This window comes from Chroicocephalus ridibundus, chromosome 14 (genome assembly GCF_963924245.1).
Source record: "Chroicocephalus ridibundus chromosome 14, bChrRid1.1, whole genome shotgun sequence".
NCBI classification, from domain to species: Eukaryota; Metazoa; Chordata; class Aves; order Charadriiformes; family Laridae; genus Chroicocephalus; species Chroicocephalus ridibundus.
Window position 1 is genome coordinate 7348358 of NC_086297.1, and position 12260 is coordinate 7360617.

The following is a 12260-nucleotide window of genomic DNA, read 5'->3' on the forward strand; positions in this document are numbered from 1 at the left end:
GTAAAGTTATGGAACTCCACCCCTGAGAACAAACACAAGAAGCAACGGTTGGAGGGACACACCAGCTCTTTAACTCCTATCTTTAAGGCTCCTGCTTTAATCTGGCTTTGCCTTTCCATGTTCTGAACTCTGTCCTGGTAAGCAGACCAAATTTAAATGCTTCTTGTGTCCCATTCTTATTGAGGGTGAAAATACCCACCTTGGGCAGTCTGGGTTTGAGGCTTTTCTTTGGACTTGCTACTGAAAGAGGTTTAATACACAGATGTTGTACAGGCGTTCCTTGGCTCATGGCTCTGTGCTGTCCTGAGAGCTGCTCACCTTCCTAAGTGCATCACAGCTCTGTCTCAGGTTCCCCTTCAATGAAAGCCCACTGAAAACATTCTGCAGGCAGCTCGGTGACCCCGAGCTGGGGGGGACCCATCAACAGGCATCTGACAAGGGGAAATACTCAGCCACACATGTTGGGAAACACGACTTTCCCCAAGAAACTCATCCCAGGGAAACTGTAACAACCAGCGTGTCCATCACAGCTAACATCGATGTCAGCTCGCTTCCGCACAAGCAAGTCTTTAGGGCAGTTATCTGTGACCTCTTCCTAATCCAGATTCCCACTGCGCTCCCGAGGCTCCTCCAGATTGCCAAAAGCTCAGTGACAACTGTCTGTAAGCAGCAGCATTTCCTTGGATGTTGTGTCATGGATCAGGTTGGAGGCTCTGCTGGTGAGACGCAGCATTGCAGAAATACCAGCCTGCTGTACCGAACCCCAAGACACACAATTTACTTAATCCTGTAATAATACTTAAATGCAATGCTAACATCCATGGGAAAAGAGATTAGAGATGCTTGTTATAGCTTCAAAGCAGATAAGGGGTTCCCCGGAGTCTAAAAGTTACAAATTAGTGGGGCTTTCTGTTGATCAGTTAAGAATATCATTGATATTGCCCCTTCCAGCAGCTTTCAATCATACCCTTCACTCCAGTCACAGTCTTTGGATAAACATGACCCTTGTAGTAACGGCCATTTGTGCAGTAGGACCTAAATTTAGATGAGCAGTTTTAAATACGTGATCTTCGTTTAAGGGAAGGCATTCAACAGGGGAAGCTCTGAGCAACATTAAATCTGCTCTAATACTTAGTACTTTCCCCTCTGGAAAAGAACGCTGCTATTGAAAAAGCCATCCTTAAAACTGATAATGCACTCAAAGCAAGCAAAAGTTCAACACAACATATCTTGGTTTTCTGGCACATCATCCCTTACAGCTTTCAAAGAAAAGGGAACGAGGAGAAAGCCTGCAGCTAGGCTGAAGAACAGGAACCGGGAAATACCTGTCTATCCCTTTCCCAAACCCCAAGGATGATGTTAAAAGAGCCTCCTGAGAAAGACCAGTTGGGGTCTGGTCTTAAGTCTAAACCAAATCCTACTCCACTGTAGAAGTTTAAAATAAAGTGCCTCACGCTAGCTTTACCCAGCACACGGCTGATGCTGCAGTAATGCTCCTCAAACAGCTGGCAATGGAAAGCTTCCAAACCCTGGGGAAGACTAACGATATCTTTTGTAGTCTCAAGCAGTTATCTTCATTGACTGGATAAATTAATACATGTTTCTCTCTAAGTTTCTAAAGTGCAAAAAGAACCGGGAAAAGCACAGGAAACACAAATTCAGTCTTTATCTGCTGGGAAGGCGAAGGCCATTGCGTTGACGTCATTCGCACTCTACCCAAGGTTAATACATGCCATATCACCGATTCTGTGTCAGCTAGCACTAGTTGGCATGTTTTTAAGATTAAAAGTCAAATTGGAAAACTGACTGGTAAGGTACACACAGAGAGTAAAAGACGGGAAGTCAATAACTGAAAGTAACAACGCTTCCTGCAGTAAATAAACATGGGAACTGTATCTCTCGTAGAATAAATTGTTAGTGAGAACTTTAAATGCAGAGGAGAATCTTCCTGCCTTTCTTTTGCCCCTAGTTATGGTAGATAACCCACCAATGAGTTTCACTTGCACAGCCTGGCAATAGCAAAAAAAAGAGGAGGGGGAAAAAAAAGGAAAAGGTGGTTTTCTCTTGGCTGTACTGCACAGCCTCCTCCCACGCACAAGGATGGCTCTGCAGTCATAGCTCTGAACCACACCACCAAAAACTATCAGGGCTCAGTCTCAGCTACAGCACAGGCTTCATCTCAACCTCTCCGTGTCTCACCTCCCACTTCTAGCTGCTGTCCTTCTCCTCTGCTTGGTCCCTGCCCGTAAGCTCTTTGGGGCAAACTCTAGTAATCATTTTAGAGCACAAATGCAAACAAGTTCTCTGCTCCAGTCTTCTGGAAGGCTGACAGTTTCAAATGGCCTTTTCAGAGCAAGATCATTCGTTTACGTTTCCAAAGGAACAATTTCACCCTTACGCACAGGAGTAACATGCTGCATTAATCCACAGTGACTGCTGAACTGAACAACTCAATCCCTTCATATGATTACATGAACAGCCTTTTTTTTCTTTTTTTTCTTTCCCCTCTTAAGGCAGGGCAAAAGATAATGATATTCTCCACTTCAACAACCCAACAATACTGCTTGGAGAAAGGTGAGGTTGAAAGGACATAAGCATTTATAGTACTGCATGAACCACACAGTTAATAACCCAACATAGTATTTTTCTGTTTACAAAGCACGCTGCAATGGTTATCTATTTTAGCAAAGGACATTCATGCAGGATGCTGAACTTTCTTTTCCAGCAGTAAAAGGATCTTTAGTGACTTATTTTAATCAATCAAACAGATCTTGTACAAGTTCATAGCCTATACGAGCAAGTTTATGGTTGCGGAGTAACTAGTCACATGTATTTGCTTGAGTTGAAGTTTCATGGTACAAACAGTACCAACCACGCAATGCACTTGAGAACTGTGGACCAGACACCCAAAAAAATCAATGTACAGCCTTAATGGCAGGTGTTATACAAAACAGCAAGTTTCTCTTTCTTCTCCTTCTAGTTTTTGAGTTTTGAGAGTGTAAGTTCAGAGTGTCTCTGCCATCACGAACAAAAATGAGGCAGGATGAAAAAAAAGTAGGTTTGTATTCTGCCACAGTCATGCAACCCCAGGAAACGTGTCTTTCATAAAAGCATCTGTAGCTTAAGAGAGATAGTAAAGTAGAAGCTGACCACAGCAAATATCTGCACCTGAGACAACATGAGGTACGAATGCTCATAAGTCAAAAGCAGGATTGAGAAGAAAAGGAAACAGGGTCATTCTTTCAGCAGAAGAAAGTCCCCAACTGTCTTTTAGAATTGATCAAAGCTATATACTGTTGTAGAGAAAACTTTCTGTTAATTGCATCATCAAAGGCCTTTCCTATGGCCTTGTGCAAGTACAAATAAAGAAGCGGGTCGTTCAGCTCAGTGTGGTGACAGGTGTTGGTGAATAACCTTCATTTGAGCCATCCCATCTCCCTTCAGTTGAAAGGAGCAGAGTAAATCCAAGGATCATAAGGAACGTAGCTCAATTAAGAGGTAGGAACAGCTGAAACAGCTCCAAATGAGATGGTTCCTGCTTTATTTTCTCCCCTTCCCACCCTGACTCCTCTGTTTTAAGCTGTCCCATCCAGTTGGGCTGATGTACAATAATAATAAAAGGGACTGTCACAAAAAAAATGGTCATCAGCGCTGTTCTGACACTCCACTCCGCCTGCCTAGCAGGAGCTGGAACCGACAAATTGACTGCAGCAATAATGAGATTTTAGTGTCTGGCCAAGGCCGTCTTTAACATGACAGTAGCGTGGGAGTTTGGCGGGGCAGGACACAAAGGTGACGTGCCATCTCAAATGCCCAAGGTTGGTCTTCAGCTGCAGGGACACTCATTAGGGGAGCGCCAAGAAGTCAAATGCAGCAGCGGGCTAGAGGGCAAGGACAGACTCCAGGTGCTAATGAGCGTTAATGACAAGATTAAGCCTGGTGTATCAGTCACAGAACTGACCTAAGATCACCTAACACAGACAAGTGTTACGCTGTAGCTGTGCTCTGGGAGTTAATTTGCACAAACCGTACTCATCTCTCAGTCCGCAGACCTATTTATCTCAGTCATTTTTATTCAGAAAAAGAGTGAAATCCAGAGTCTGGCCCTAAACCAGAAAAAGAGCTTGCAAAGCACCACCAAAGGTAGAATCTTTGGGAAAAATCTGCTCCTATGCCTCCCCCCGCCTTCTCAGCTATTCTCTCGTCTCTTCCCTTCTTCTTAAAGTGAAGGTTGGCGATCAGTGTTGTTAAGCCAAAAGATTCAGAGATAAAGAAAAAATGGGATCAGGTGACTATGGAAAAGGAATACGTTAATCATGGAAATGGGAGCAAAGGCAGAACTGTCCTGGTACATTGCTCTACCCCAAATCAATAGCATGCACAGCTTCTATCCAGCACTAAGTGATGTGAACTTAGAGCTTAAAACTTGATTTTTTCCAACATCCAGGAAATCCCTGTTTCATGTCCATTAATCATTAACCATAAAAAAATCATCATCATCATCCAACTATGATCTGTACAAACACCCTGCAACTGAATCTGCCCGGCCGGTCCCGGTATGAGGAGAGCAGCACCATCCCTGAAGAACTGCTGTAAGACCAGAGTGCCCCAGTTGCAATATGCTTACAGTAACGGCGCTTCAAACACCCAAATGTGCCACAACTTTCAAACTTCACCACAAAGAGGCTTAGGCATGGAAAGTGAATTTTTTCAAGTCACCAACATGTAAGCAAGAGGTAGCAACTCTGTATCAGGGCAGGAGAAAAAAAAAGGAAAAAAAAGAGGCAAACAGAATAGCATTGCTGCATATGAAGATTACCACTGGCCACAATTTTCCATCTAACAGATCTTCCAATAGTAAACTATTTCCCCCAGCAGATATACCTTGCTTTTTCAAAGGAGACAAAACATAAAAGCATTAAGTTTTTTACTGCTTTTTGTTCCACTTTGCTTGCTGTCACCTTTCCTTACCGTAATAAAAAGATGATATCCAGAACGTGGAGATTTTTTCCATGTTTCCAAATGTACATATTAAAAAAGGGAAATGAAATGAAAAAATTGCATGTGTAAGAAAGAGGTGGAGGAGATTCTAGAAAACAAGTCATTCATCGGGGTGGGGGGGCGGGGGGGGGAAGGAGAGGGCGCAAAGGAAGAAATGAGAAGTATACTTTTCTTGTTTAATTGCACAAGTGTCTAAACATATTTCTGTATTCTCAGCAAGTTTGGAAACTAAATGACTTTGACATTTGAAACAAGCCCTGTGAAACGGTTTTTCTTCTCTCCCTCCTTCATTTCTTATTCTGTTCTAATTCAGAGCTTTATGACACTGGCACATGACATTACTGTAAATGATCTAAGTTTTATTACATTGACTTCACCTCTCACGCTACCGTGAGATTAGCACGGGGACGAGGTGCCAGCTCACACAGGCCCAGCACAGAATCAAGGCTGCTGGTTGTACAAAAGCCCCATCGCGTTCCTGGGAAGATCTCTGGCTGCTTGCCGCTATGCTCTCCTCCAGCTCAGCCAAATAACGTGCAACTGGGATAATGGCCCATCATACTCGCGGCAGTATCAGGAGACAAATGGAGCATTAGCTTACTGGAAAAATCAAAGATCCCATTTAATAGGTTTCTCAAAGGAATTTTTTTAAAATTAAATTTTAAACAGTAATAGTCTCTTCATTTTAATACATTACAATTTTACACATGTAGAAAAGAAAGGATTACATCTCCAGTGGCACAGCAATTTGCCTACCAGGTAGGTTAGGCCCATCTCAAAATGCTTTATATTCTTAACTGTAGCAATTAAATAAGCTCCATTTTAAGGAGCTCTTCAAGTGACTCAGATTTTGTTTCAAATACTATTTTTTTTCAGGAGGGAAACTTTATAGTATTCCTCAGTCCTAGACACTACATCTACCAGCTATGTCACTTCAGCTAAAACGGTCAGGGCTGTGACCAGGGAGAGTTGTGTTTGAAGCGGAAGAACATACACGACCTTGAGTTTTGCTACAGAGAAAAAGTCTCCTTGTGGAGCTTTAACACTCCATTAAAGCAAAGTGGGACCTCGCCTCCCTACAACAGGCTCCCAGTTCCACACTATCTGCACCGTCCCATGGCATCCCATCCCATCCCCAGAAAACACATGGAAAGGAGGGACAAGCAGGTGTTTGTGTCCAAAAGGCCTTTGTGAGGCATCTCCCACAAAGTCACAGTGCACCTGGGCAAAAAAAGATTGTTCTCCCCATGGGTGTTTTTTTTTCCCCCTACAAATCCTTTTTCCTGGAATTCCAGAACTGCAGCCTGGAATGCTAGAAGGGACTCAACCGTGCTGGTCAGATGCTGGTGGTGACAATTTTGTCAGCTGTCCCATTCTCCTGAGAACTGTACTGTTTGTTTGACGTGTCAGTTTGAAGGAAACGGCAATGACTGCTTCCCTTGAAAAACATGAACAATCACATTCACGTATTCTGCTGAAACGAATGTCATTTTCACGAGACTCATTAATTGATGCTGTCATTGAAGGGCTCCATAAATCCTTGACATTGGCAGCTTTCACTGGCATTAAGTTTTGCTCACAACTCTCAAATCCAGACTTTGTCTTCCCTAAACAGATTCAAATACAGTCTATTATGCTGTTTACACAGAGATGAATGATAATAGGGCCTGGGTAATACTCCAAATATAGTGATAAATATTTATACTGCTCTTGACATTGAGAATCTGAGGCCTAAATCCTTTAGCAATAGCTTCCATGCAACTTGATTCAAGAATCTTAAAATCTTGGAGGATTTGAGCTTGAGTACTTAATTGCTTTTAAGTTCAGGATGTTACCAACACAGCTACCCTTTGAGAGAGCATAACTTCATAGATCTGATGCCTGAAGAGACTATTAAAGTATTTTGATGTCCTACCTAATGTGAGAAAGAACACAGATATCTGATGCGAATGTCAATAGTGAAGAGATTTATAGAAGTAGGGCTCAGTCATCTGAAGTTGGACGCAGTTAACAAAGATTATGTGGAGATCTGTATCACATTTATAAACTGTGAACATTCTGCATTTATCACAGTGTGGCAGAAGGGGAAACTAATATATAAACAACAGCCAGTCTGGACCATACCATCCTACTGCAGAATCCGTCCTTTGCAATGACCTGCTAAGACCTTTTGCTTTGCACTTCCTCTCCTGGAACTAATTTAGTTGAAAATATAATGGAATAATTGAAATTTGATGTACTGTTATTAATTTTGGGCCAAATCACTTAAGTTGTGGGGCTTTTTAAATAAACTTGTACACATGTTACAAGAAGTACATTGTTTGTCACCTTCCTTGAAAGAAACATTTCGTCCTTACTACAACTCTATCCTGTTGTCACAAACTACAAAAAATTCAAGCATGACGAAGCAAAAGGGGAAATTCTGCAGAGGGGAGGCTGGTGTCACTTTGAGCTGACAGAGCAGGAAGTTGCATTCCCAGAGAGCAGTGTGACTTTTAGTCCAAGAAGACCAAAATTTCACAGAATGACTCAAGGTGAAGGAATATCTGCAAACCTAAAAGTTAATGGGGTGCTTGTATGAGACTATCTCAAAGACTGAGGTATTGTTTACTTTTGAGAGTTGCGGCAACTTCCTGCTGAGTTACTCAAGAGCCTCTGGACAAAGAAGGAGCCAGCACTCCACGTGGTACGGGGAAAAAGGAAAAAAAGGCATCTGTCAGGGTACCAAGACACAGGATAGACAAGGAAATTGAGCTCTGTGGGCCAAGCAGGATCAAAAGGAACAAGCCTGGATCTCATCCATAACTGACTAGAAGTTGTGGTCTCTCCTTTGAAGCGCTGTATCACCTGTCCTCCCATTTCCTATTTATGCTGTTAAAAAAAAAAAACTAAAACCACCAAAACCAGAAGCTGCTGCTGCTGCTTAAGCCTAGGCACTTAGTCTGTCTGTAGGCTAAGATGTTTATATGACCCATTGTCCCAAGAGTACCCAAGTACTGCAGAGCACTTAATGTTTTATCCTCACAGCAGCCGCAAGTGCCTTTTCTTACCCAGAGTCCGAGCCACAGAAAGACAACGTGTCTTTACACTGGAACAGAATTTGGTTTTCCAAGCTCATGTTGTTTAGTCACTAGGCCAAAACGCTTTTGGGGCAAACTCTCCCTAGAAGATGACTTTGTTCTCCTCTCAGAGGAACCGCACACGTTCTACTACAGTGAAGGGCATAAGCAATAAATAAGTGATAATTCACCAGTATCGGCTTCTCAAGTACAGAGATTGTGGGTCACATTAATTGGCACGCCTATCTAGCACACTTTCTATCACATAGTAAATACGTGACACAATAAGTAGGAGGTAATTATGGGCAATAGTAAATAACACACCTAAGGACTGCCTTGTGTGGGTATGCACTATCGCATTCATCTCTTCCCAAAAGGCATTTAGCATGGCAACACTGCTAGGAGATGTTAACAGTTAGCTTTGAATTCTCCATTGAAGTAGACAGTATGTTTCAAAGCGTTGAGATGAAGAGATTGCTCATACTGCATTTTGAAAAAATAATGTTCCGGTTGTTCCTCTGTATGTATAAAATATCCACATTTGTATTAGTGATTTGCTGATTGCACGTTCAACAGGTAAAGCAATAGCTGGAAGTCAAAAGCTTTTATGGATTTCTACTGTGACCTACAGTGTTTCCTTTAATTTCTTATTTCTAAAATGGGTTGAACAGGAAATTATTTTGCCTCTGCACAAACACAAAAACCCCAACCTGTTGACATTTCCAGCGAAATTCCCCACCCTGCATCAGGGTAAAGAGTTGAAACCTTAACACTTTTGATAAACCAAAAAAATCCAAGATAAATCAACCTTCTGTTAAAGTTGATATATTTCAATGTAAACATTTTCATGAGCTAATTCTGAACTGTTTTGTGTTGATTCTGACCTCCTTTTAACAGAAAAGTATTGTAGTTGGTTTAAACTCCAAAACAAAGAACTGTTTAAATTGGAACAGCATGTTTCCTTTCGCTCTGAACAGTTTTAGAACTGACACCAGTATGTCATTCAGCTTCCAAAAATATCTAGATTTTCTTTGACAAAAAATGGGGAAAGAGTCTAAGTTCATCAGCTATGGAAAAGCAAACATTAATACTGGTTCTCATGTTATCAAGTTCTTGATCTGAAATGCAAAGCTGCACAACATTAGTTTGCATGCACAGGCCAGTAACTGCCTTTCACCTTGTTCTTCCTTCTTCAAGTGCACAGCAGCACGAGAAACCCCAACTTTTGTGGACATATTTCAAAAAGAAGCCTCTACCTGCATTCTTCTGGAACAGCATTTTTGCACAGCAAATCACTTCAAGGTGACTGTCATCTACATTTAAGTGACTACACTTAAAATCTCTCATAAAATCAGTTCACTCCTGTTAGCAGAGAAAATACCACTGGCTACCAAAAATAGGGTATTAGACTCTTGGCCACTGAGTCCAAACTGCCGGTCACTGGGTTACATGCTCCATTGCACACAGTGATTGAGTACCATTTTTAAAAATACTTAAACAGGTGGAAGGTTGTTCAGACTCTAAACAACTTTGGATCATTCCGAAGAAACAGAACAGGTCTACATTTATTAAGCAGTTTGCCCATTTGCTTAAGGAAGATTGCTCGTCTCTTTTCAATGAGTCTCCTTTTATTCTTTAGTAATATTTTATTTTGAGGTATAAGGATGTGATAATTACACCAAAAAAAGAAGTTTCTGGGGAGCCTTTTAACACATGCCTGACATCTTCCTCCATGCACTCAAACAGAAAATGCACTGTCTCCCAATCCAAACTACCCTATTTCAGATCAGCTGGAGTAATCACATTTGCACTATTACTTTGAGCAAGGCTGAAGGTATAGTTTCTATTACTACTTATGCTTTGTTAAACACATTTAGATCTCTTCACCATTTATGCTGAAAATAAATGTTTATTAATTAAAATCCCTTCCCTGGATTACCTTTATATTACTTCCTGCAGATTTAGTTTTGAAAAGTGGTGACAATATTAAAACCAGGATACACTACCTGAGCTGAGCATATACCAGACACAGCATCGCAAAGGGTATTGTGCTTGAGCTTCATAGTACTGCAGAAAGTACAGAATGATACACTTATTTCATACTGAAAGCCAGCAAAACTACCTAAGCATTTTACACTAACATATCAACAAACTGTCATCAGGAGCTTTGGCCACGAAGAGCAGTTGCACTAGGAGCCTTCCTTGAGAAGCTAAGATACGTGTCTCGAGGCAGTCAATACACTAGTGAGCAGTGTTGATCTGTTTGTGCTTGTTCCGGTTCTGAGTGTTTATTGTAGAAATAAGAGGTAAAAATACTTGTTTGAGCAAGCTTACCTGACAACAGTTGTAGCAGAGAGCACGCAGAGCGCTTGTAAATGAAATCTGACGCTGAACAAAGACATGTAACCAAGGGGCTTAGGAGCCTAAGTCCTCTTTTAAAAAGTAATGTCAAGACAGATTTTGAAAGATAATTAGTTATCTGAAGATGGAGCTCAACATTAAGTCCTCATAGCCAATTGCTTGTGCTGTCCTCTAATAACTTTCTAGCAGTCATTCATCTTCAGACATTCCGTTTCATTCCTGCTTATCTTTTTTTGAAAAAATCTCCCTTGAGCTACATCAACGTTAAGAGAAAGGCATACGCAAAAAATTGTGATTTTTTTGGAGGGCGTTTCCAGACTCACCATACATGCCCAAATCCCCAAGGCTTCATACCGTCTACAGTGTCTGCCTACACGGCACAGAGGGACGCAGCAGGCTCCACCGTGGGGAACTCCTGCGCCAAGTCCTTGTAACAGTTAGCACTTACACACTTCACCATCGGAGCTGACCACAGCAGCAATTTCCAAACTTTTCTGCTTACAAACCCAGCGTCTGCCGCAATCGGCCTCTCCAGAAGGCTGACGGCTCCAAATGCTAACATAAGTCACCGCAACCCTCCGAGGCTTGTGACCACCCGTGGCTGCCATGAAACCATCACTCTTTACCAGCGATAAAGCACTTAAGAGGGAGCACCTTCCTGCTCATCAGGGGGGTTCTGAAGAGCAGCAGCGACACTAGGACAGGACCCCTCAGAAGAAGGATCGCTGTGAGGTCCAGAGGTGGAGTACGGCTGTGAGGGAGCGCCGCAAGAAACGCCGCCTCTCCTGCGGGAGCTGTGGCACGGCCGGGGGTCTTGTGGGGTCCCTTTGCAGGGCCTTGGCTCTGGTCTGGAGATGCTGAATGGTGAACAAGGTGCTACCGGCCCTTCTCCTGGTCCTGCTCCTCAGCCCGGAGGAGCCACCACAGCCGGCGGGCGAGGGGGAGACGCAGCTCAGCCCCTCGGACGCCGCAGGACCGAGCCCTCCCTGCCCGCTCCGGCTCCTCACAGCGGGGGCACGGCGCTCCTCCTCGCCCCGGGGCAAGCCCCGCAGCCGGCCCTGAGGGGGCTGGTCCCCGTTGCCCTCCCCGGTTGCTCCGCGCCAACTTCCCCATGCAACTTTCTCCACAGCCCGCGGGGCGGGAAGGGAGGGAAGAGGGAGGGAGGCGGCCCCACCGGCCGCGCCGCTTACCCAGAAGCGGGACCCGCAGAAAACCTCCATGGCCGCAGCAGGGGCGCAGAGCCTCGTCCTAGGCCCACGCCAGGCACCAGAGGTGGGGGGAAGAAGCCGGGCTCCTTCCCTCCTGGGCGGGACGGGGGCGGGGAGGAGCGGGCCCGGCGCGGCCCGTCCCGCCCTCCCCGCCGGCGGCGGGAGGCGCCAGCGCCGCCGCCCCGCTGCACTCGCCCCCTCAGGCCGGGAGGCGCCGGCCAGAGTCGCGTCGCCCCGGCGAGGCCTCCTCAGGCGGCGGGGTGGCCGCCAGAAAGTCCAAGGGCTCCCCTCAGCCGGCGGGGCGACCCCCGGCGCCACTGTGGCAGCCACCCAAAGGCTGAGCACCCCCGGCTGGTGTCACAGGGAGGGAGAGGGGCTGCCACTGTCCGCTGACCCCTAACACCTGGCCACCACTGCCAAGATGTGGCTTCTTGCTTTCCAAAGGGTGACCACCCTGTGGAAGGACCGAGCTCCCAGGAGAAGGCGTCCCCTGGGCAGTGTGACCTGCTGGGACAGCCAGATCCTGCTCTCGGAGGGGGACATCGGTGGTCAGGGACCACCAGGCTGAGGGACAGTCACCCCGGGTGGCTGCACGGAGCTGGGGTGTCCCACTGGGCTTGGGGCTGACAGT

General features: G+C 44.7%; 1 protein-coding gene across 1 annotated transcript in view; it reads right to left on the reverse strand.

Annotated features, from left to right (window-relative positions):
* ABCC3 (ATP binding cassette subfamily C member 3) overlaps positions 1–11728 on the reverse strand; it is a 50437-nt gene extending 38709 nt beyond the window's left edge. The window contains exon 1 of the mRNA XM_063352287.1: positions 11612–11728. Coding sequence (XP_063208357.1) covers positions 11612–11641 — 30 coding nt within the window. The 5' untranslated portion in view covers positions 11642–11728. The remainder of the gene's footprint in view (positions 1–11611) is intronic.
* Between the last annotated feature and the right edge of the window lie 532 nt (positions 11729–12260).